This window comes from Trachemys scripta, chromosome 6 (genome assembly GCF_013100865.1).
Source record: "Trachemys scripta elegans isolate TJP31775 chromosome 6, CAS_Tse_1.0, whole genome shotgun sequence".
Classification (NCBI taxonomy): Eukaryota; Metazoa; Chordata; order Testudines; family Emydidae; genus Trachemys; species Trachemys scripta.
Genome location: NC_048303.1, coordinates 115,754,460 through 115,781,231, shown reverse-complemented (window position 1 = coordinate 115,781,231; position 26,772 = coordinate 115,754,460). Strand labels below are relative to the sequence as shown.

General features: G+C 39.9%; 1 protein-coding gene across 1 annotated transcript; it reads right to left on the bottom strand.

Moving 5' to 3' along the window:
* Positions 1-24,321, bottom strand: HSDL2 (hydroxysteroid dehydrogenase like 2; the record flags this gene model as incomplete). Its single annotated transcript, XM_034774044.1, is given in 10 exon segments — positions 1-1,070; positions 2,346-2,474; positions 2,810-3,043; positions 7,248-7,319; positions 7,851-8,045; positions 16,723-16,821; positions 17,873-17,976; positions 21,823-21,937; positions 22,131-22,229; positions 24,158-24,321. Coding segments are annotated over 10 exon segments (1,324 nt in total), but the record flags the coding sequence as incomplete, so codon positions are not given.
* Positions 24,322-26,772: the final 2,451 nt, after the last annotated feature.

Sequence of the window (26,772 nt, the reverse complement as noted above, 5' to 3'; positions counted from 1 at the left end):
TCAGAATTCTCTCAATACCTTTATTTCTTTTAATTATAATAGCAAGATATTCAAAACAAACAAAATTGTTCCTTATTTGGCACTTCTAGACACATTTGCTCATGCACTCTGATAGAAAATACTGCTGTTTATTTCAATTAATTTGAGTACAACTTGGCAGGAATAGTTTCCAGCAACAAATCAATTATGTTGAAAATATTCTCTGTAAAAAACATTGCTATTGGATTGAATTATTTAGGCACCTAGCCACAAAGGCTTATAGTTTATTTTTTATTAGTATACTTTTACTAAGAGTTCCTGAGTTTGGCTTAGAAGTGTTAGAACGCTTTAGCAGAAATCAGTTTCCACAGTAAAAGGTTTAGTATAGAAAACTTCTTTAAAATATAAAAAGGTACACCCTCAAAACATCAATTCAGATTTTTATATTGAGAGCACAAGAAAAAAAAGTAAATAATTTTAAATTGTTAGACTACTAATCATATAGCCCTGCAAGGCTTCTCTCAACAGCTCTGAAGCTCTTCCAACACAGTTTATAGCCCTTGAAGAAAGAAAACACCTGCGGTCACCTTCACTTTATTTTACTGCTCCTCAGTGCAACAGAGTAGCTTGATGAAAATCCAATATAAGCCTCCTTCATTAGGAAAATGATGATTGGGACATGGAAGTCTCAAAGCCAAGGAGGAGCCTAAAGAAGAAATGGAAATACCCTCCAGCCCCACACAGAGTGCAAGACCCCAGTGGAGAGGAGGAAGAGACCTGAACGTGATGCCATATGATGGATCTGTTGTCCTAATTAGAATAATGTCAAGTTATTCTTCCTCTAGCAATTCCACATTTCATCAGGTCAATTCCATATTTTTCATAATACATCCAAAAAAGGCCAGGATTAGTGTTTTAAACAACAAACAGTGTTACATTTTTATTAAAGGACAATGTTCCACACAATAAGCCGTCCCATCACAGTTTGGAGCTGAACTGAGTCATCATTTTTTCCAACTTCATTGCTAAGGCCATGTTACCTTTAATTTTCAGTTTTCCTGACATGAAGGCCATGGTTGGCTTTAGTTTGCCTAAAAAGAGGGAATAAAATGTTATCAGGAAAGTGAAAAGTAGTATAGATGTGACTGGGGACAACACATCATAAAAGACTCTACTAATTCTCAGATGCTATAAAAACTTCTCTTCAATATAATTTTTTTATGCTTTTTGATTAGTGTTAAGAATGCCAAATTGCACTTCTCTTTGATTAAATATTTTTTCCCTAAGGCTCCAGTTTGGCAAAGCCCTTCAGCACACACCTGAAGTTAAGTACGTGCTGAAGTGTTTCGCTGAATAGGAATGGACTGATGAATCAGGGCTTAAGAGATACTCACTTTTTTGAGCCAACAATTCTATGGTGATTGTTTGTGGACTTTATCATAGTGACTGATATACAGTTTTGTATGTGATGAATTTATGATTTTGGCTCTGTCTCTTTTGAATATCTATGAGTGTTAATAGTTATTCCAAGGAGTAATAAAACTGGAAAAAAAGTGTCATATAATACAGCATCCAAATACAATTTTAAAAACCTGTGGAGAAATTTTTCCTTTCCAAAAGTATTTCCTGTTAGCCCTATTCTGGGCCTGCTAACAATGCCAGAGTGCAGCAGAATATTGTGGCTTTGTTATATGACCAAACAAGGACTAGATTAAGAATAGCAGTCTTACTTGAGCTGAGTATTTTGAACTCATGTCTCCAGGGGTCAGAGAGACAAATGCACTAACTTATTTTGCTACCAAGATCTGTAGTTAAAATTGATCTCAATTATTCAGCGTTAGCTAAAGTTTAGTTTTAGACTACAAATACTTAATAGAAACTACTTTTTAATCACTGAATACCACTTATAAACAAGCGCTGGAGTGTGCATTTGAAATCAGTGCACTGGAACAAAACTAATTTTGTGCACTCTGTCAACGCATTATACCCGCACACTGTAAGCGTGTAAAATTTTAGAGAAGTGATTTGGGCCTGGAGGGGACCCTGTAGAAAGATCAATGGACCTATTGAATCCTTTCTCAAACATCTTAAAAGTTGGGAAGGAAAGTCAGAGTGTCTGAACTAGCTGTTAAGATTTCAGTGACATGAAGATAGCACCACGCTTTATATTCTCAGACGACAACAAGTGAAGAGATGGAGAGAGATCAAGAGAATAATATTTTTTCACTAGCGCTACCAAAAGCCTAAGATTCACCTGGTTATGAGAACACATAACGAGAGAAATATCTAATTATCAATTAGTCATTTGAATAATTCTAAACACTAATAAAACAGGCTCAATTTTGGTAAAACCTTTTGTTACTCACCTGAAAACATTTTCACAAAGTCACCACTAGACATGCTCATAACCACATCTACTTTCACAGGTGGTTCTCCAATTCCTGCACTCCCAGCTTTGTTCTTAAGATCAATGTACCAAGTCCCTCCTTCGTCACCTACAAACAAGAACAATGGAAATAGTTTACAGCACAACAAATACAAGGTTTGTGCCTAACTCCTGACCATCTATGAGGTAACTTTTCTTGATGTCAATTGTGTAATAAGATATTAATTATGATAATAGTATTATGGTAATTTAAATGGTTTAGTGTTTCACGACTGGAAGGTAAGAGGTCATGTGTCCACATTCTTCAAGGTGTCAAACAAAAAAACCTCTTCACTCCCTGTACCTTTGGACGAACTAAGAATGAAGTATTTCTCTGTGCAAATGCTGAATGTATTTCACTGTAAATTTGTAGGTGAAGATTTAATAGAAGAAAGTCTTCCTTACCAGATAGTTCAAACAGATAAACACCTTGGGTAGACCTTACAACATCTTCACTGATTACTCCCTTAATAATTTTAAATGTTTCTGCAACAGGTCCCAAAGGCTCAACCGCAGCAGACTCAGTTCCATCGGGGCCTTCATGCTTGGCTCCATCGGGGCCTTCATGCTTGGCTCCATCGGGGCCTTCATGCTTGGCTGATTCTATTTTCTTCCCCTCTTTGAACACTGGAGAAGCACCTAGAAGAAGGGTTTTTTCCACTGAATGAAGTAGATACTTTAAACCATCGCGCTAGAAAAATCTGTTTAAAAGTACCTACTGCATTTTAAAACATCAACAGCATTCTAGATCTTAAGACTGAGGAAATATATTTTATCAACTGCCAAACAAAAGAAAGAATTTGCTAATTTAGAATTAAGGCTGAAAAGTGCATTTTTAGTCAACATTGATATTAAGAAGAAAGGGGATGGAGAACTGAAGCTTATACTGTGATAACCCACACTCCATTGAGGGACGGCAAAGCTATACTGGTCCTGCCTCAAAATAGGGGATGGATGGGGATGGGATGGACTACATCAGGGTTTCTCAACTCATGGGTTGGGACCTAAAATTGAGCTGCCAGAATGTTTCAAAGGGTCGTGTGGCGGCTCCTGTCCCACAGGGCTGGCTGGGCTCACCTCCCTGCTCTAGGCACTGCAATCTCTGGGGCAGCATTTCTCAAATGCGGCCACCAGGGGCTTTTCTTGTGGGTTGTCTGTGCAGTAACAGCTCCTCTCTCTCCCTGTTGCTCCAGGATGCACCACCTTGGTGTCGGTTGCTGGGGCTGTCAGCAGGGGTTGGACCCTGCCCCCCCCCCCCCCCCCCCCCTGGGGCACAATGCTGGAGGAGCAGGCAGCCGGTGAGTTCCCCACCTTCCCAAGGGCTGTGGGGCTCAGGCTTTGAGCTTCAGTCCTGGGGTGGTGGGCTAGCATGCTCTGGCAGCAGGACTTTGGGCTCCAGTCCCAGACTCCAGCTGCACAGTGGCAGGCCGTAGGCTCCAGTGGCGGGGCTTCAGGCTCTAGCCCCACCTGCCTCCCCTAATCCCTCATCCAGGGCTTAATTTGTCCCCAGGCTTGGCAGGGCTGAGTAAGTCTGCTGTGAAAAGTGATATTTGTATGTTAATATCACTTTTCACAACAGACTTACTAGCTAGCAATCAATAAATTACAATGATTTGGACATGTATATGTGCATATTTATTTGTTTTTCTTAAAGCTAATTAAGTATTTTAGGAAAAAGTGTCTGAGGCCACCAAAAAGTTTGTCCTGAGAAACCCTGCTCTGGGGTCCCAGTGCCACTCAGGTTTTGCCCAGCCATCATAACGACGGAAGTCTGGGTAGGCCAAATTTGAGAGAGTGGCACTGCAACCCTATGAGCCAGGTCACAACTCCACTCACACAAATTTGGTCCAATCCAAGGACAGGGACAAACCTGAGCGGCACTGCAACATTGGAGGCTGCAACGCCTGGAGCAGAGCCAAGCCCAGCCAGCCCCACAGCACAGGAGCTGCAGGAGCTGCCACTGTAGGGCAAGTGCCAGGCAGGACCCAACCCTCCCCGTGGTGGGGGAGGCGGGCAGGACCCAAATGAAACCATCCCAGGGTCTCCACCCCCAGACTATTTGCTGGGTTGCAACGGACCATAAACATTTACAAATGAGCCCAAAAAGGTTGAGAATCACTGGCCTAGATGACCTCTCAAGGACTCTGTCAGCCCTACATTTCTATGATTCATATTTCACCTCCCATACATGCACACAGAAACCCCCCCCAGTAACAAACTGAATTAAATCTTAATTCTGATCTTTACACAATTTATTTACCACAAACTCTACGTAAAGAGTGTAACATTATACAGTACTAAAATTATTCTCTATGCTTTCTTTTAAATGGTTATGTATCATAGAACCATAGAAAATCAGGGTTGGAAGGGACCTCAGGAGGTCATCTAGTCCAACCCCCTGCTCAAAGCAGGACCAATCCCCCACTAAATCATCCCAGCCAGGGCTTTGTCAAGCCTGACCTTAAAAACCTCTAAGGAAGGAAATTCCACCATCTCCCTAGGTAACCCATTCCAGTGCTTCACCACCCTCCTAGTGAAAAAGTTTTTCCTTATATCCAACCTAAACCTCCTCCACTTCAACTTGAGACCATTACTCCTCGTTCTATCATCTGGTACCACTGAGAACAGTCTAAGATCCATCCTCTTTGGAACCCCCTTTCAGGTAGTTGAAAGCAGCTATCAAATCCCCCCTCATTCTTCTCTTCTGCAGACTAAATAATCCCAGTTCCTCATAAGTCATGTGCTCCAGCCCCCTAATCATTTTTGTTGCCCTCCGCTGGACTCTTTCCAACTTTTCCACATCCTTTTTGTAATGTGGGGCCCAAAACTGGACACAGGACTCCAGAGGAGGCCTCACCACTGCCGAATAGAGGGGAATGATCACGTCCCTCGATCTGCTGGCAATGCTCCTACTTATACAGCCCAAAATGCTGTTAGCCTTCTTGGAAACAAGGGCACACTGTTGACTCATATGCAGCTTCTTGTCCACGGTAACCCCTAGGTCCTCTTCTGCAGAACTGATGCATAGCCACTCAGTCCCTACTCTGTGGCAGTGCATGGGATTCTTCCATCCTAAGTGCAAGACTCTGCACTTGTCCTTGTTGAACCTCATCAGATTTATTTTGGCCCAATCCTCTAATTTGTCAAGGTCCCTCTGTATACTATCCCTATCCTCCGGCGTATCTACCACTCCTCCCAGTTTAGCGTCATCTGCAAACTTGCTATATGTATCGAATAAGGTCAATTATTGCAACACAGGCAAAACAATAACATATTTTGCATAAAGTATGTGTATGCACAGTCTGTTTTAGCTGTTAATTATCTAAAAGGCTTGTAAGATGTAAATTGATCCATCCTCCTACCATACTGATGGTCAGAGTTCTGATTAGTAGATACGTATACATTAAGCACAATAGAAGTGTTTAAGTAGGTGGATTTTATTTATAATTTACACTGAGTATTAGGTTGCATAGTGTTTTTTTAAAATATTTTAGAAAATTAATTCTATATTAAGTTAGCTGAGTGATAAAATAGTTCTGAATATTCTATGAAGTGATTTGTTCTTGCTCATTGTTTTCTTATGTAAAGTTTGCTTTTTTAAAAAGCACATATACAACATTTTAATCATTTTCAGATTACTCAAGTTACAAAAACCAACTAAAGACTAACAAATAATATTGCCTCTGAAAACTGTGGCTAAATGACTATCATCATCTAAGATGTCTGTGGCAGAGCTGGGGGAAAGGAAAACAAAAAAACAAACCACACAATTATTCTGGATCCCACTCCAGTGCCTTAACCGTAAGACCATCCTGCAGAACAGCATGTAATCATACTTTTATAGACTCTAGTAGTCATCTGCATGTTGTGCGTTGCTTTACCGAGGTAGGTACATAGGAGAAACTCCATTTTACAGACAGTATAAACAAGCACGTATATTTAGCCTAATGTTTCTGAGAGGCAATATGACTTAAGTGGATGAGACTTGGTTCTGCTAGAATAGAGAGCTGGGTTCTATTCCCAGATCTGCCAGAGGTGATCTTTTTAAGCAACTTCTTAGCTACTCAGTCATCTCATCTGTAAAATGAGGAGCAGGGAAATGATACGTCAGGTCTTGCTCAATAAAAAGGGCTGTGAAACCCATAGAATTATGACACGTAGGAGAGAGGTCAGACTTGAACTCATCTCCGGAGCGCCTAGTCCAGTGCACCTTCCCCAAACCCAAATGGTATTTCTGAGGGAAAGGAAGGTCATCTCTCTCACCTTTTCTTCCTCCTGCACTGTGCCCTTGCCCCCTTCTTGACATTGCTGCAGAAACTGTAGGTCCATTTTGGTCATTTTATTTTGGTTAACTAGGAAAATGTCAGTTTTTGAAGAGAGTACAAGATTTCCCAAAAAGAGGGTTGCAGTTCCAACAAGGGTGCCGTTTTACATCTGTGTGAATGTGGAAGTTAGCTATAATTATTATATTGAAGGGTATACAATTAGGTGAGGCAGATCACAAAAGATTTCTGAGAAGTATGCTTGTGACTGTTTATTTCTTTTTTCCAGGAAGCATTGATGTCCTTGATTCACCCCAAAAACTCAGACCTATGAAGAGTGCTTCCCGCTTTTAATTTTTAAAGTAAGGCAAAATTCTCTGAATCAGAAACAGAGAAGGTCCTGTCAAGGATGGACGGACACGCGCGCACGCACGCACACGGAGAAATCATTTTTCCTCCCAAGTATCTTACATGACTCCAAGTTTTTGGAAGGAAATATATTTAACAACCTTTATGTTTCAGCTTCATCACTGGAAATTAGGTTTAGTGAATGAATTTGATGTAAGTACTTAATTTCTTACCATGTGCTTCCATTTTCATAGCTAGAGTATCAGGATCTACATCTAGAAAGAAGTCTGGTAGCAATGGATGACCTAAAATAAAATAAATAAAAATTGTGAGTAAAGTGAAGATAAACAGCAAAAATAATAATCTATTTTTGTATCAGTATTAAACAAAGTCTAGGCTTCTAAATAGGTATTGTACAGCTTCTGGAAAGCAAAAGTCAGTGGCAAGGGAAAGCCAGGTACCTAATATTTTGTTTTAGAGACAGATTTTACTTAGATTTTGGTCTGTTCTCCAATGGGTGTAAAACAGAACTAGAAGTCTTGTGGAGTCGTAATAGAAAATCTTTCATTGAAGAGAAAAAGCAGAAGGGGCCTGAGGAATTGGGGGGAAAGAAGAAATCACAGGCTGAGGAATAACAGGTTGCATAAGTCAGTGACATGAAAGCATTTTCCTTTCATTAACTGATATTAAGTTAGTGGAAGTTTCATGGGTGGAGGCTCTGGAAGATTGGGCCAACTGTTTTTAGGAATGCAAAAGGGTACCATGGGACTGAACATCCACAGGTCGTTAGCAGAAGAACAGATTATAAACTTACTTAACATTATGTCCTTTCTTACCTGGTGCAACTGCATATACATCAAAATTCTTAATTCCTTCTTCTCTCAGCAGACTTTCATCAATAACGAAGTTTCCTGTGAAACTTTTTGGTTTTGTTAAAATGCAATATGCAGCATCTGCAAGGATATCAGTTTTTCTGCATTGCTGTTCCACACCAGCTCCTCCCAGCATATCCATAGCAGATGTATGTATAGCTAAAAAGTTCAGGGAGCAAAAAAGAAAATTTGGTGGTCAGCACTGATGTTTTAAAGTTCTTCTCCTTTCTCCTACTGCACACACACACTTAAAGTACATCATTTTATTTTCATGCAAAGAGCAGAACTGTAGCATACTGAAAAAAACTCACTAAGTTATTACTAAAAGAATGAGATGGAAAAGAGACCCTCAAGTCCCTCTCTTTACCACTATAAGATTGTTCTAGTACAGTATTTTTTTTTTAATGTTTTTGTCCAGCCTAGTTTTAAATGTCCTAAACAATGAGACTTCTATCTCTTCCCTAGGAACACTGTAACATATTCTCACACAGCTCACTATTTATTGTTAGTCTTTTCTACAATGATCACTACTACAGTATTTGAGCACCTCACAAACATTACTAAATTTAGCTTCACAACAACTTCTGTGATATTGATATTTTAAAGATGGAGAACTGAGTCAGAGAGTTGACTCAATTGCTTGCCCAAGGCCTCACAGAAAGGCTGTGGTAGAACCAGGAATAAAATGCAGATCTACCGAGTTTTTGATTAGGTTATTGATCTATTCTAGCAGGTCTGTTCCTGCTAGTCTTCTGCTTTTTATTCAAGTATTCAAGGGAAGAATATTGTAAGTTGGAATGCTTCACAGAGGTTTGCACTTTGCTCTTGTTACTACTCTTCCTAGTTACCATATATTTATTTCAGACTTCTTGCTCCTCCAGAACTGCCCCATTACAATTTTAACTTGTATTTCCCAGTTCCTTCTTTTGTTCCTCTTGTGATTTTGCTTTGTGACTCCTTACAATGACTTCATCTGCTGCTCAAGGCCCTGCATCTTTTCTTCCAGAAGCTTTGGGAGTGAATCTCAATGGGAGTGAAATTTGTTATCTTTGTTTTTCATGTATTTTGAAGATAAACATTTTGAGACTCCTTTTGTACATTCAAAAGATTTTAAGCTATTACTCCTCTTTCTTAATTTAGGATACTGTGATCATGGAGGCAGATATTGAATTACAGATACTTTAAAAGCCTTGCCATATATTTCTAATGATCTTAAAGTGAATTAGGGAAGACAGATATTCATTACTATAAAGCTTAGTGTCTGGAAAGTTACTACTTTTAATTATATTTCAATATATATCACTGTATTTTTTTTTAAAGCACTGGTATCTTACAAACTAAGTATTTAAAAATACCATTGGACATACTAGAAGCGCTCTCCATTTTGAGTGCGGCTCATCACAGGAGCCTTCAAAACCCACAGGGGAGAGGGATAGCTCAGTGGTTTGAGCATTGGCCTGCTAAACCCAGGGTTGTGAGCTCAATCCTTGAGGGGGCCACTTAGGGATCTGGGGCAAAATCAGTACTTGGTCCTGCTAGTGCAGGCAGGGGGCTGGACTCGATGAACTTTCAAGGTCCCTTCCAGTTCTAGGAGATAGGATATCTCCATTAATTAAAATTAGTCTGCATATAGAATATCTGATTTTACCGGAAGTTTTTAATTACCTTATAAATTACTGTGCAGACTCTCACAGAAGGCACTTATTCTAATGAATTTCTTTTATTTATAATGTTGTTGTTGCTTGAAGACTGGCTCTTCAGTGCATCAGGTTTTGAAGGCTCCTGTGATGAGCCGCACTCAAAATGGAGAGAGCTTCTAGTATGTCCAATGGTATTTTTAAATACTTAGTTTGTAAGATACAAGTGCTTTTAAAAAAAAAATACGGTGATATATATTCAAATATAATTAAAAGTAGTAACTTTCCACACACAAAATATCAAGTTTGAACATGTTTACTTAGCCCAATCTAAGAAGTCCTTTAATAATAATAGCCAGAACTGGGAGCTCCTGTTATGTGTGATTGCACAGGTGCTGTTAGTTGTACCACCCTTTTGGAATTACACAGGTTTAGAGGCCAATTTCATCAGAGTTGGAATATGGTGTGGGGAGACAAAAGAAAAATTTCCTCTCCCACCACACCTCTTAGATTGCTGACTCCATGGTGGGAGATGGTGGACAGTTTCCATAAGGATAAACTGAAGTTAGCCCATGAAGGCCAACGTGGGGCTTGAAACCCCAATGATGAGGGCTTGTACTGAAGTACTGAAAGTAGAACCAAGGAACGCCTAGTATGAGGTATAGGGAAACAAGGGCCTCAAAAACAGTGAGTCTCAGGCTTGATTCCAGATAGCAGCAAGGCAGACAGTGGAAACCCTTGGCACAATCCTCAGTGATGAAGTATTTGGAAATGGGCTTCTCCTCAATTTAAATGAAGGTTAGAGTCTAGGACAGGCGAGAGTGGATAATCTCTGTCTTGAATCTCCTACAGAGCCAAGAGGGGCTGAGGCCAGAATAAGGGAGGAAGTTGATCCTTCATTCAGCAGCAGGGAAGGCAACACAGGCCCTAGAATGGTGGATGAAGACTTCTCCCTCATTACTCCAAGAATTAAAAGTTCCTCTTTTGGAACTGGACAATTTCCCTGCTGAATGCACCACACTTAGATCTCTTACAACAGAACTGGAACTCAGAGGGAGTGAAGGTTCCATCCAGAGTGGATTTAAAAAAAACAAAGCGATGAATGGTCAAAAAACTGGTTTGATATAAATACATTTTTCTTTTTAAAAATAAAAATATTTAAAATTAAATTTGAAATTCTGGCAACCTATGTTAAGCCCTAAACTTACTATATTACTTATTATATAAAAATAATTTAAATTGAAAAATATTCAAGCAGTACACATTTGCTGAAAAAAATTTTTTTTTAACAAAAATCAAACTACTGAGCTGGTAGAAGTTACTGACTAAGCATCTGGACCCAGAGTTTGTTGAAGTGCAGAGAGAATATCTTCATTTCAGTTTACTCAACTAGTTTAGTTCACTGACTAGTTTGTTTAAATGTAAGACTCCAACTTGGAGCTGAAAAAGCAGACAAGCCTTTTTTCCTCTTCCAATGTATGAATAAAAACTGGTGTGAGTAGATGAGATCCACTAGTTCTAAAATCCTGATGGCTATGGTAATTATAAAATCAGTTTACTTTGCTAACTACAAATAATCACAGAAATGTAGAGCTGGAAGGGATCTCATGAGGTAAACTAGTGCATCCCTCCACCCACCTTTATAATACTTTTTAAAAAAAAATCACTTTAAAATGCAAGACATAATTCATTGAAACTACTTTTTTCTCTTATGTATCGAGCAGATTTAAGGTAGTTTTATTTATTCTAATAAAAAAAAAAAACCCTTACATGATGCATTTTTAATTGAATTTCACTTTCCATCCAAGTAGAGCTTCACACAAAACCATGAGTAAAAAGATTAATCCTCTAGTAAATAAGAAATGTGTCAATCACCATTTTCTAACATAATAAAAATGGAAAAGTTAGGAATCTGAATAAATAGATGTTAAACTATATAATTGCTTAAATAAAAGTGTATAAATACAATGTATGCTCCTGGTTGGCAAGAAGTAACACCAAATTTTGTGTAAATGGTACATTTAGTTGCAAATCAACACGTTTTAATGATTACCAACCAATGAGCATCAACCTTTCTTTAGGAAAAGAACTAAAAAGTACAAATGCAAAACAAGATTAAAATCAATGATGTAAGCCAAGGTTTACTACTTGTTGATTTAAATCAATCCATTTTGGTACCCTCTCTTTTGTTTCTTCTCCTTGTTACTTGATAATGAGAGACCACTTTGGTGACGAATCCCATGCTGTTTTTGGCCTCCAAGGCCCTCTCAGAATAGAGCATCTCTCAGACATGAACGTGGACAGCCATAGGGATTAGGGTTTTGAAGGAGCAGAGACTGTGAACCTGAAGGGCTACAGGAGCCTCTTCCATCTGCAAGCACTGAAGCCAATACTCAAGATCCTTATGGGCCAGAGTAGCAAACATCTGTTGGGCAAAAGCCCTTCTACCCAGGCCACAAGAACATCAGGTATACGGGAGTCTCTCACAGACATTTTACCTTTGCAAGGAACACGGTCTTTAAGCTTAGCCTCTCCTACAGGGTCCAGTGTCAGGGCAGGAAAAAAAGAAGGCACCAGAATAACTCAGTTGGGTTAGGAGAGGCAGTTGCTATGGAATCAGACCTATTTAAATCCTAAAAAACTTAGATTCTTTTAGGGAAGAAACACAGCAGAAACTCCTAACAAAAGGAGAAAAAGCAAGAAACTGGCTGACAAGAGCTAAAGTCAAGGGACCTGAGGTAGAAATTCCAGCTTGCTGCTTCAGGGTAAGTCTACACAATTCACGGCAGCGTAGCCGCCAAAGCCGGGTTGACAGACATAGGTTTGTGCTACCATGCTAAAATAGCTGCAATAGCCAGTGCTTTGAAGTTGCAGCTCATGCTGGAGCCTAGGCTCTAACACCCACCCCGAACCCTAAGCTTCAGTGCCTGAGCTCCAGCAGAAGTTGCAACATCTACACCGACTATTTTTAGAGCATTATCGTGAGCCCAAGCCTGTCGACCCCAGCTGGGAGGCTTGCTGTCACAGGTTGTGTTGCTGTATCCTCAGTCTCTTTATACAATCTCACCTCAAATGTTTTACAGCTTGAGACACAATCTGAACCAAACTCAAGAATCAGAGCTTTCCAGAGAGTTCCTGGATTGGTGCAGGGCGCAGACGCATCTCAATGGGGAAGTGGGGGTGGAGAAGCTGCACTGCCTCAAAAGAAGAACTCCAGATCCTATAGTTTGAGGCTATTCATTGTTCCAGACACACACAGGAAAATCCACAGCACTGCAACAATAGTGTGAGCAGGGAGATCAAGAACTGAGCGCCAAACCTTGTCTACATTAGGAAATTGTATCCTGGTTGAACATGTTTCTTAACAAGTCAGCCGACATGATGTGGACTACAATTCATGTTCTTGTTGAAACTGATCACAGATGTGGTCAGTATCATGTCTGATCCCAGAGGGTTTTAACTACAAGTGGCTCACCCTAACTTGCCCTTTTCTATACTCGTCAGAAAGTTGTGATTAGCACCATGTCAGCTAACTTAGCTATTATGAACTGTGTATAACCAGGAAAGTCTCCTAGTACAGACAAATGCTAGAGGTGATCTCCCCAGGTCAGAGCTGAAGCATATTGGCAGGGCAGCATGCAGAACCTTCATTTTTGCCATCTGTTCTACCTGTTCTTTTGTTCAAATAAAGGACTTCAGTCTTGGAGAGTTTCAATTCACCACCTTTGTAAGTTCTAAATTCACATACAGAATTTAATTCGGTTTTTTAACTTTGTTTGATAGTTTAACTTATGTTAATAGCAGTAGATCAAAATGCCCATAAAGCTTTTGGAGCAAAGAAGGGAGGGAAAGGAAGGGAGAGAATTCCAGCTACTTCTCAGACACAGATTCACAAAGATATAATTGATAGAAACATCTGATTTCTTTTTTTGGATATTTTGATCAACAGCAACAAGTGTCTTTTTTATTGGAGTGCCACTAGAGTTTGAAATTTTCTAGTTCCACAGTTGTTTTGTGGGAACTATTTCACACTTTCTTTTGAAGCACATAAGTTGAATCATTTAACAGTACAATTAAAATACAATTTTGAAATGTATTAGTGGTGCAAAGGTGCAAACCTTATTACTCAGTTTATGTGCCCAATATGGTAGAATTCTAAGCATCCATGTACTCTTCATACTCAAATTAGTATAAATAAGCAGCATATGAGAGCTGTCTCTATGATCCTGTATAGCACTCTTCCTTTTTTCAAATCACATCTGTAAGTGGCTATACCTTATGTAGTGGGGTGGTCACCCGCTCCTGCCCTGAAGGGCTTAAAACAGCCCTTGGTGAGGGCTAGGGTAGGGGAAACCTGGGCTGATTGAGGAAGTAGCCACAGCTGGGACACTCCCCAATCCAGCCGCAGCTGGCCCTTATAAGAGGGCAGTGGACCGGGAGCAGTCAGTCTCTCTCTGCCTTCGAAGAGAGAAGGGCCTGGCTGCTGGGAAGCTCAGGGTGCCTAGAGTGAGGCAGGGCTGGGGAAAGGCCGTGGGGGGGGAGCTCCAGGCTGGCAACTCCCCAGGCTGCAGGGCCTTGTCCAAGGCCCCATAGAGGCACTGGGTTGCAAAGAGAGGCAGCAGGTCCAGACCCAATCTTGCCTAAGATGAGTGGCTGACACTGCAGTCTGCCCCAGGTCATGGGGGCGAGTTGGTGACTGGCAGTAGCCTATGACTGAGGTGAGGTGGGGATAGGGGGTGGGGGTTCCCTGGGGAGGGGAGACCCTGAGAGAAAGGGGTTACTGCCAGGGGGCAGCACCCCAGATAATGGGGCACCTGAGTCCTGGGAGAGATTGGGGGGGGGCCGAGCGGCAGCGGGACACCGGCCTACAGAGGGCACTTTGGAGGCTGGAGAGCTAATTCCCTGAGATGACCAGCAGGAGGTGCCATGGCCATGAGTCTCGCACCGTCACACTTATAATACATCCTAAAATTAAAAAGACATTTAAGCCATATTGGCCTACCTGACCCAGTGCTCTGTGCTGCGTGTGGTGTAGCTGGCTCCAGCTGGGCGGCGCAGCTGTAGCGCTGCCAACTACCAGTGCAGCGCGGTCAGGGAGCAGGGGGGGTTGGATAGAGGGCAGGGGAGTTTGGGGTGGTGGTAAGGGCGTGGGGGTGTGGATAGGGGTTGGGGCGCTCAGAGGGTGGGGAACAGGGGGGTTGAATGGGGGCAGGGGTCCTGGGAGGGCAATCAGGAAGAGGGGGGGTTGGATGGAGCAGCAGGGGGCAGTCAGGGAGAAGGGGTGCTTGCATGGGGCAGGGATCCTGGGGGGCAGTTAGGAATGAGAGGAGGGGTTGGATGGGGTGGTGGGGGGCAGTCGGGGCGGGGGTTCTGGGGTCTGTCAGGGGACAGGGGGGTTGGATGGGGCAGGAGTCCCAGGGGGGCCATCGGGGGGTGAGAAGCAGGAGGGGTTGGATGGGGCTGGGCCACGCTTGGCTGTTTGGGGATGCACAGCCTCCGCTAATGGGCCCTCCATACAATTTTGGAAACCCAATGCAGCCCTCAGGCCAAAAAGTTTGCCTGCCCCTGATCTAGACCATCCCTGACAGGTGTTTTTCTAACCTGTTCTTAAAAGCTTCCAGTGATGGGTATTCCACAAACCCTGTGTTCCAGTGCTTAACTAACCTTACTTTTCCTAACATCCAACCTAAATCTCCCTTGCTGCAAAATAAGCCGATCACTTCTTGTCCCAACTTCAGTGGACATGGAGACCAATTGATCGTAGTCCTCTTTATAACGACTTTTTATGAGCACTTTGGAGGGCAGGATTAGAATTCAAAATAACCTTGACAAATTGGAGAATTGGTCTGAAACCAACAAGATGAAATTCAACACAGCACTTCACTTAGAACGGGAAAAAAAAAAAAAAAAAAAAAAAAAAAAATCAAATGCACACCTACAAAATGGGGAATAACTGACTAGGTGACAGTACCACTGAAAAGGATCTGGGGGTTATAGTGGATCACAAATTGAATACGAGTGAACAACGTGATGCAGCTGCAAAAAAGGCTAATATTCTGGGATGTAGTAACAGGAGTGTTGCATGTAGGACATGGGAGATAGTTGTCCCACTCTACTCGGCACCGGTGGGGCCTGAGTGGTAGTACTGTGTCCAGTTTTGGACACCATACTATAAGAAAGATGTGAACAAACTAGAGAGAGTCCAGAGGAAAGCAACAAAAATAAGAGGTTTAGAAAACATAAAACCTAAAAGGAAAAATTGAAATAACTGGGCACATTTATTCTAGAGAAGAGAAGGCTGAGAGGGATCTGATAAGTATTTAAATATCATAGAATTATAAAAATGTAGGACTGGAAGGGATCTCAAGAAGTCATCAAGCCCAGCCCTCTGCACTGAGGCAGGACAAAGTAGTCAGGCATTCCAAACACTATCAGAACTTGCTTCTTGTCAAATATCTCCTCAGAGGCACAGCATATATTAAAAAGATAATATAACAAATGATAATCCTTTTGTGATGCTGTTTACATTAGAGTCCTGTGCACATTAAAAAGGGAACAGAGTAAATGAACTTAAGAAAACCAATGGGCAAATAAAACCTTTAAAAAAAATTTTTTTTTTAAAGTGGGTCAGTGAGCCAGCCACTCCACAGGTTGCTTCAGTCAAATGTAAGGCATAAATAAGCTGCTAGCAAGCAGCCACTCACTACACCTCTACCCCGATATAACGCGACCCGATATAACATGAATTTGGATAGAACACGATAAAGCAGCGCTCCGGGGGGGCGGGGCTGCACACTCCGGCGGATCAAAGCAAGTTCGATATAACACGGTTTTCACCTATAACGCAGTAAGATTTTTTTTGGCTCCCGAGGACAGCGTTATATCAGGGTAGAGGTGTATTTGCAGTGCATGTGGCCAGCCATTTGATTAAAGTCACAGTGGCCTAACAACTGAGAACTATGGAAGAGTGGTTCATCTACCAGACACCAGTATTTTGTAGGAAAAACACTGAATATGAGCAATGAAAAACAAAAAACCCCTCAGGACAGTGAGGTCATTTTCAAATACCTGCTCTTAACAATCTTAAGAAAGCCTATTCAAAGTGACATACATGAAGTCTGCAAGATGGAAGGTTGAGCAGAGAAGAAATGCAACTAACAACATCAAAGAGAACATTATAGTATCTTAAAACAAGTCACCTGTTTGAGGCCATAAAGCATTGACTGCAACTTCTCCTCTAAATTCTTCTGCCATCCCCAGCACACACATGGACATGCCATATTTAGAAATGGTATAAGCTAAGACAAAGTAAGAATTTTATTTAGTAAGGTAAAAATATAATGTCTGTGATGAAATTTTAAGATTCACTGATTTAATTCTTTACTCCTTGATGTAGTGTAATTATTTATTAAAAATAAGTTCCTTAGAGTGGAACAATCTACATAAAGAAAGAACTGGGAGGAGAATGGGTCTGCATTGAAATTTTTATTAACTAAATGTTTTGAACATAGAATCACAGAAGATTAGGGTTGGAAGAGACCTCAGGAGGTCATCTAGTCCAACGCCCTGCTCAAAGCAGGACCAACACCAACTAAATCATCCCAGCCAGGGCTTTGTCAAGCTGGGCTTTAAAAACCTCTACGGATGGAGATTCCGCCACCTCCCTACGTAACCCATTCCAGTGCTTCACCACCCTCCTAGTGAAATAGTGTTTCCTAATATCCAACCTAGACCTCCCCCACTGCAACCTGAGACCACTGCTCCTTGTTCTGTCAAGATTAACTTCTTTAGATTGCCATTTATTATTGTTTTAGCTGCACTAAAATGGCAACTACAAAAACTTAACAGACAAAGAAGGTGATCTAGTTTCACTGTAGGTTTGAAAAATTAAGTTTTTACCATCCTTTGGCACAAAACGCTTTGAAGAGCACAGAGACAGCAGAATTGTCATCAAGCTGTTCTGTACACATAGGGTCTGACCTGCTTCTGGCCCACCTGACTAGAAAATTGTATTTCATTATTCTTATAAAAGAACGACAATTGGGGGTAGTTTTGTCTGATTTTTCAGGTAAGGAAATGATGAAGACAACTATTGCAGTCTACCATGGTGTTTCATGGAATTATGTCAATAGTATTCCTTATATGGGAAAGGACTGACAGGGCCATGGAGACCGAATTACCCTCTCACCCCTGAAACAGTCACGAGGCATGTCATCTAGTCTTCCCCGGCAACAATAGGTACAGTATAGGCTGTGGTAAAGTAAGGGCTTCAGTATCCAGGCCTGTCACTCTTGTGCCTTTCATAATTACTCATTCATTTTAAAAATAAGTAAATATAACACCACCTACCACAATGATTTTTGAACCATATGGGATTCAGGTTAATTGGTGGGCTAATGTTAAGGATATGAGCAATGTTACTCTTTCTTAAGTAAGGAAGGCATATTTTAGACCTGAAAATGAAACAAAAATTAAACATGTTAGTAGTTGTCAGGTGCATCTCTTTTAAACAAAAAATGTATAATTTTGGCAAAGCCACTATGTTTTAAAGATGCCGGTGGACATACAGCATCTTTTAAAATAAAAGATCTCAAAGTAATCTCCTCCAATCTCATTACTTTGCACCTGCCCTCATATTAATATTCTGCTTATTCTAAACACAGAACCAATATAATAATGTCATCTTATCTAAATGAAAAGTCCTTCCTAATATTTATGCATTCACACTGGGCCAGATTTTCCACCACAACTTAAAACCCACAAATGGAGACAGATTTTCAGAAGAGCTCAGCAGCTCTAATTGTGACACTTTTAGCTAGACTTTTTCAGACTGTTAAACCATTTCTCCAATGTATTAAGCAGAGAGGTTTTTCTTCCACATTAGCCATGCATGTCATCCTTTAAGGATTTTCCCTTTCACAAAAACATACTATAGGGAAAATCCCATTTTATTCAGTTCAAAAGTCCAAAGACTTTACAGCGTACACTGTACCTGTCACAATAAGACGCAAACTGTATTTTATAAAAGCTGGTCAATACAATTGCCATTTCTAAACCTAGTGCTGCAAATGGATATCTGCTGGAAAGTGATGTAATTTACGATAGTTAGTAGCGAGAAACTGATGTAAGCTTTTAGGCCCCAATCCCACAACTGACTACATGCAGTTATGTGCAGTCAATTGCAGGGGTGCGGCTTCAGACTGTCATTTACTGTAAGTCTGAACAGTGCACAGCACAATGGGGCCTGAACCTGGTTAAGATCTAAGTTATGCCACAATAACGTATTAAAATAGTAAGTAGGATTAAACAAATTTCCAGTCTACTTTAATTGTTTCATAGTCAACGAGAACTCAAATATTTAAACAAAATGTTTAATTTTTATCAGACATTAAATTACTTCTCATCTGAAGAAAAACAATGTTTGCATTGAATTCCACAGGCTACAGCCATGACTATGAAATCTGCTTCTTCTTTTGGTCCAACAAGCTCAAGTCTATTCACCTTCTGGGCACTTTGTAAGGCACAGCTATGCACTCCATTATATTTCTCAGTGGGAGGGTTGGGCAAGGATGGTTTTGGTTGAGATGGAGCGTACCTTTCAATGCAATTTTTTTGACACTGTATATATAACTCAAATTAATGTATGTTTAATTTTCTGCAAGTGTATGAACCAAGAACTTGTTGATAAGAATATGTATAAAACAGAAAATTTAAATACCACACACAACCATGCTACCAATCTTAATAAATGCAATATCCTGCATGTGGAATTTACCACAAATCATTAAAGAACTGACTTTTCACAGATTTATTAATAGAACCTGGCTACATAAGCAGCAAGGGAAGAAGAAAAAAGGGGATGAAGTGCGTGGATAGGTTATACCTTAGGTCTCCGGAACTGATAGTTACAGGGTATTAACAAAGACCATTCCCTGGTGTAGGAGACAGAGAGAGCCTGAAGCAGTGGGCCTGGTGTAAGATCTGAGGCCTGAACCATAGTCATCAAAGTTAGGTCATGTCATGAACCAAAGTCAGGCCATATATTAAAGCTGATGCTTACAAGTTTATTGTCTGATACATGACCTCGGCAAAGGTATTGCTAGTGCTGTTAGGACACAGGCACTCCTAAGAAGCAACAGATACTGGGTATGTGTGTGAACACCCTCCAAAAGATTAGCCCAGGTACATCCTGACCTAACAGCAGAAACGCCTGGGGCAAGATACTAGGGGAGGTAACAAGCAAATGTCATGAAACATGTAAGGTGGTATGCAAGTTGTTCGTCTCAGTCTAAAAATGTCGGGCTACATCACCTTAACCATTTGTGAGGCTGAGGGGACAGCAGCAATTCCTCCTGCTGATTGAGCTGTTCCTTGCCACTGGGCACTTGTGTGTTAGTGTACCTGTAACAACAGAGCCAGGGCACCAGTTCTTTGCCTTGAGGGCAATAAACCTGGCTGAGTGCCTTTGTCACTGAACCATGCCTGTGATCTTTCTTTCTGGGTAGTACTATCGAGGTCTGCTGAACCAACTATCTGTGCATGGCTGGGGCAGCATTACGGAGACAGCATACACGCACACCAACTGACAACACCTGGTATATTTTTTTTCCTTTGGGTGTCATTTATCTTTCATATTTTTCAATGTGTAACACAAAACTAAAGCTATTTTCCCCTTTTAATGCACTGTAGCAATCAAAGGAGAGATAGCTATCCCTGTAAAAAATAATAGCAATATCAGCACTCCTTACAGATATTAATCAGAGTTAATGTCACCACCAGGGAATGTGGTTGTCATTATTGAGAAAGATAATACTGTAATATTGAAAATGAGAAGAGAGTACTTATTCAGAAATGTGGCAACAGACATCCATAGGGTGCTTTTCAATATTTTCTTGAAATGTTTTCCTGCCTGTTATTCTAAAAGATGATTTTCCCTAATGAACTGTGGCACTTTACCCATAGTTAAGTAAAACGTTCCATGACTATGTTAGGAAAAAACAAAAACAAAAACCACCTCCTTTAAGTACAGCTTCTTTAATACAACATATAGTATAAGAAACAAAAAAGTGTTTTTGTTGTTTATCATTTTTAAACTACTTTTATAGCAACCCCCTTCTCCATTCCCACCCCCACAGTTTTTATACTATTTTTAAAAGATCAGAATAATTTCAAATAAATATGCAATTCCTTTTCACTATGTTAGGTTCATTACTCAGACAATATGATTTTAAAAACAAATTAATCTCTATAATGTAGCACTACAGATGTCGCTCTAAGAATAGAATTAAAAAGATCAAAGAGCTCCTTGATCACAAGCATTAATTGAATGAAAGCCTCAAAATTAAGATTTCCATTTTAACTCTGAATGATTTAAAAAAAAAAAAAAACACGATACACTAAGTGTCTAGAAAATATAAGATTTCATTTTAGTGTATTACCAATTTGGAAAGATGAACAAAATATAAAAAGAGCCATACAATTGTGGAGTCAACTCTCAGTGATCTTTGATGAAGTAATTAAACCAATATTGTTATGATGGAATTGTAGACTACATTTTCTTTCACTGAAAACGGACTTCCTTCTTAATGATTCTGATTTGTTTACTGTAAATCACCTGACAGGCATTTTTTTCCTTCATAAGGCTGAAAAGGAACACTTGTAAGAAGGCAATTTACAATTAAGATATACCCACCACAAAAACAAACAAAGTGAGTTAACATTTATAATTTCATTTACAACAAGAGAGCAGGAAAGTTTTAGCAAAACCTGGGTCTTACGATCTGAAGTTCATTTGCCAGAACTGCATTAACTTAGCTGTTTGTTTCCTGTATGGAGAGCCTGAATACTTTTGTGTCACAAAGTCACCGGACACCAGCATTCAAGATCAGACATTAAGGATCAGATCCACAAAGGTATTTATGATCCTTACTTCCATTGCTTTCAAAATACGTTAGGGGCCTAAATATCTTTGTAGACCTGGGCCCTAGATCTTGCTGCAAACCTAGGGGAAAACCTTTCCAATGACACATGGCACATCCTTTAGTCTTTCAACCCATAACAGAGTTGCAAGAGTTAATCTTCAGCCATTCATTCAGAATCTCCCAATTATTCATTCATGTATGTACGTGTGTGTACATGCACACACCTTGTACCTTAAACTTTCACCTCAAATTAAAAAGTTAGTGTAATAAGAGAACTACAAAAGTTATTGCGTGAAGTGATATTGTTAAGGAGGTTGACAATGTAATTAAATCTGCTGATGTATTTAAACAATTTAGTTTCCCCCATACAATACTTACGCAAGGTAGGTTCCTCTTGTGTTAGCACTCATCATAAGATCCACTTTCTTTGTAGGAGTTTCCAAGGTGCCAGTCAAGGAGATAGCACTCGCATTGTTCACCAAAATGTCTATTCCTGATTTGAAAATAATTAATTTTGCATTAATATTTTAAACTCCACCATTTAAAACAAAAAGCAGGGAAAAAACAAAGTGTACTATTCAAGTTTATTCAATTTTTTTACGCTAAGCTTTTGACTATTTCGACTGAAAATGTAGAAGGCTTTTCATTAACACACACAGAACACCCTCCATGATCACTCATTTTACCTCCAAATTTCTGTACAGCTTTCTCCACTGCATCAGCGATTTGCTGTTCTTCCCTCACATTAACGATGCATGGTAAAGCCTTCCCTCCAGCAGCTTCAACTGTACAGTGGGGAAAAAAAAATTTTTTTTTTTCATTTTGAACTTGCTCTTACACGGAGCACCCAACATGGGATAAAATATTCTCTGAGAGTTGGTAATGATTATCAAACAGACTTCAAAAACATACAATGCAATCTTTACAGGTACTGAGCACCATCAACTTCCACTGGCTTCAAGGGGAGTCAAAGCTGTTCAGCACCTCACAGGAATGAGAGTTAATAACTGTGGCAAACCAGAAAATTTAAGAGCTGCAAAGGATCAAAAGCCCACACAGTGGCATTAGAGGTCAGTACACACAGACACATTCATTCTTAAGAGAACACTAACTTTCCTATATAGCAACATCTTCTACTGTTTGACGACAAAAGGTAAAGGGGAATCTGCAACCATGCATTCCTCAGTGAGACTTCCTTAGAGAAAGGGGGAATACTTCAAGTTATTGGGAAAAAGCTAAAAGTTAAAGTATGGCCTGTTCTTCAATCACTATAAATTTACAGTGCTCCAAATGTACCTTTAAAAAAAATAAAATATTTGTTTTAAAATAACCAACGTCATACTGCTTAAACTGATTGGAAAGGGGCCAGTCACAAGTCCAGGAGTAAATATTGCTCATCCTGAGCTTCATGCCAGGTAATAGAGGGAGGAATTCTACACCTCGGGAAAAATGAGAGGGAAGTGTTTCTCTAGCAAGCTGATTTATTTATTTAAAGAACAGAGTAAGCCGTAGGGAGCGGAGGTCTCTGCTCCCAGCCTTGTGCACCCTAGGCCAAAGGGTATTTTGAGGGGGCGGGGGGACTGGATGGAGAATCTATTTTGTCTGTGTCCTGTCCAGATGTGTTTTGTGAGAGGCATGATGGGGCACCGCATGTGCAAAGTTAGGGGGTGGGGGAGGAGGAAGATTGGTAACAAGTCAAGAGCAGGAAGTGGTGAATAAAACCAATGAGAGGTGGGTGGCTCATAAGCCTACCAAACCTGCATGGAATTGCATGGCTCCTGACCTCAGAACTATTCCCCTGACAAATTTTGAAGACCTGCTGCAAACCACTGAAGTACTAGAGCACTTAAAAATGGTCTGAAGAATTTTTTTTATAATGAAAAATGCTAGGCAACCTAAATAAGGATTGCTGCTGATGCTCTATCCCCCAAATAAATTATGGAGACTACAGCATACCACTATTAAAAAACGTACAGGAGTAATTTAACTCATGCTCTTCCTTTTGTGAAAATGCTTGCAAGAAATAAGCAAATTAAATACTGTTTTAGGGCTAGATCCTACAAATGTATGTGCATAGGCATAGGGGTGCACCTAGGTTGACTGTTCTAATGCTGTACATTTGCACGTGTTCTTTTGACAACAAATAGTAGCTTGGCTTAAAGTAAGGAAACTTTTTCTTTAAAATAAAATACTTTTAACGTGTTTGTTAGGTGAGGCACATGTTAAATTAATAGTTCAATGGATATTTTAAATTGTAAAAAATTTAGAATTAAAGAAACAAGTCATATCTAACCAACTATTGTTTCATTACAACAATAATCAAATTCTAGGAAGTTTTTTTATCACACTTTATTCTTTGAATACCATTTAATAAACACTGAAAAGAAACTAAATGAATAGTATGTACCAACACTGTAAGCTCTCTATCAACATATCTATCATGTATACACATGCGCACACACTTTACACAAATACAGTCTCCATCACCATAGTCTCTTTACTCCTAACACACATTAATACATTTACTTTGACAACACCTCTGTGAGACAGAGCAAGTATTATTCCTAGTTTACATATGGGCAACAGGGTCTGAGAGAGACTAAGTGATTTGCCCAAGGTCACACAGTCTGTGGCAGAGCCAGGAAATGAACTTGGGTCTCCAGAGTCCCAGTCAAAAACCTTAACAAGACTGTCCTCTCTCTTTAAAACTTACTCTCTTCTGCAGCAGTGTAGATCGTTCCTGGGAGAGTGCGATGAGGCTCGCCTGTCTTAGCAGCTATCACAATATTTGCACCGTCCTTTGCAGCCTTCAAAGCAATTGCTTTGCCAATGCCCCGGCTTGCACCCGTGATGAAGAGAGTACATCCTGCTAATTTCCTAGAAACCAGGAGGGGGTACAAGGGTTCATTTATTCCAGTGTGCAAACAATACATTAAGTGACTTCTAAGTTATCTTTAAGGCCAAAAATAATTACAATTAGTGCTAAAACTTGTGACTATTTCTTATATATAAGTATTAATGTAGGTATACCAGAAACTTATTAAGCTGCAGTACAACATTATATGACAAAGTCAGTGCAGGTGGATAACTTAATATGTTTCTAAAGAGTAGGGCCAAACAGACTAGTTGGGACACACAAATGGATCCTCTCTGTTTTGCAAGAATACTCAATACACCATTTCAAACAATAACTTTTATAAGTGCTGCAGTCTGATAACAGAATAAGAGTGCAGTGTCTGAAGTGTAATCTCAACAATATCTCAAACTTCCTCTGCATAGCATAATCCACTTACACAGCTTGCTAAGTGCGTTATAAATTACAGAATTCTAACCACAAAAATAGCAGGGTTCTAATTTAAACATGATCTGATGTTTCAGTTCATAATCACAACACCAACATACTATGCCAGGGGCTGCAGGGAGGTGTAGGAGCCAAAAATAAGTGTTCTAATTTTCAGAGTTGGTGAGCTCCTATTGATGTCAAGTTTAAAAATTATGGCCTTTATACTCTCCCTGTACCTTGGTTTAAACTAATTTTAAAATGAGTGCAATAAAACTAGCTTATCTTTGTAAACATATTACAGCCTGAGGTCAAACTTTGGTATATAAGCACAAAGTATTACTGAATTTAAAAAAAGTATTTTCAAAAAAGAATTTGACAATACTTTCTCTTAAGTGATAGGTTTTCTAAATAATGGGAAGTGTATTTTGTTGTTCTGCATAAAATCTGGAACTGTCAATTATTTTGTAAAAAAACAAAGATCTAAATTTTCAAATGTGCACAAATCCACGCAAAAGCAACCCCGATTTCCACACCCACACACACACACACTGTTGTGCACACATGCACTTCAGCATACATACTGTTGAAAATCTGGGCCAGTCTTTATTCATAACTTTTCTCTGGGTCTCAGCTAGCTCTCTGAAAACTCTGCGCATGCTCCTATTCCCAATGCGCTCAAAAGAGAAAATTCTCTGGCCTTGAAAGGGCAAGATTGGGACCCAGTCACCTGTTCCAGCAACTGGATCCACTAGCACAAATATGTATACCTCTGCAGAGTTCCACTGAAGTCAACAGAGCCCTGGTCTAGCAAATTCCACTGCAGGATTGAGGTTAATTTCTGAACTTACAGCTATAAGATCAAGAGAACCCAAATAAAGCTCAAAAGTTACTTGACTAGATTCCTGTGAGGGGGTTGGTGTAACTAACTGAAATTTACTAACCAACACTGTTGATAATAAAGGAGAACAAAAAGACTCAAAATTCATTTCCTCTTAGGTCCGCAGAGCCAGCACAGCAAATGAAAGGAAAAAGCAGTAGTTGTCCCTAAATTCAACTTCATGTGTTTGTATCTTCTGATCCACGTTTTAGAGTAGAGCTACACTAAGTAATTTGGATTAATCATTTTCTTTGCAAAATCTTCTAGTCTTAAATAAATTGCTCAGCAAGTCATACAAAACTCTCCTTAGCTCTCTCATTGCCCATATCTCTGCATTCAATTCCTCCCCGCAACGCCCTCCCGCCCTTTGCCCTGCTGAAACTTCTCTCCTGGCAGCTCCCTTTGATCCCATCTGCAGTTACAAAATCAGGATCCCAGTTACAACATGGATGTTATAACATAGTTTTGTAATTTGGTTTTTTCTACACAAAGAAAACCAACCTATTAAGGGGAAAATGGCTATTATGGAAAAGGGAAAAATGACCCTTTTAGATCTATAATATAGAAAACATAGGATACATTTTTATTGTATAAAGGTTATATGTGGGGTTGTTAGCACTGCCCATTATTAAGGATACCTGACACATCCCCTTATAACATCTTGTTTTCAGTTGCTTACATCTTTGCCAAACTGTAACTGTTTGGGAAAAAAATGTCCATGCTAGGTTTCTACCTCAGGCTGCTTTTTGGAAAATTTCAGACAAAATGGTTTAGCAGTTTCTGAAAACAAGACTATGGAAAAGTGCAATGTTTTGCTCATATTAAAACAATTCTGGCAACCTTTTCTTTGAAGAGCTCTAGCTCTCCCAGACTTTGGAGCATGGCCTTGAAAACTCGTGGGGGCAAGGGGAGCATCACTATCAGTGAACGCTCACATACTTCTCTTCTTTTTCAATAAGCCTTTTTGGGGTTAACCAGTCACTAAGACACTTACTTGTATGTTATACCCCTTTCTCCTTCCCTCCATCTTTCACATCTATTTAGATTATAAAGTCTTCAAGGCAGGGACTGTCAACTACTTTATATTTGTACAGTGCCTGGCATAACAGGATCCCATTTGTGGTTGGTCCTTGGGCAATACAGTAATAAATATGATTAATAATTAATC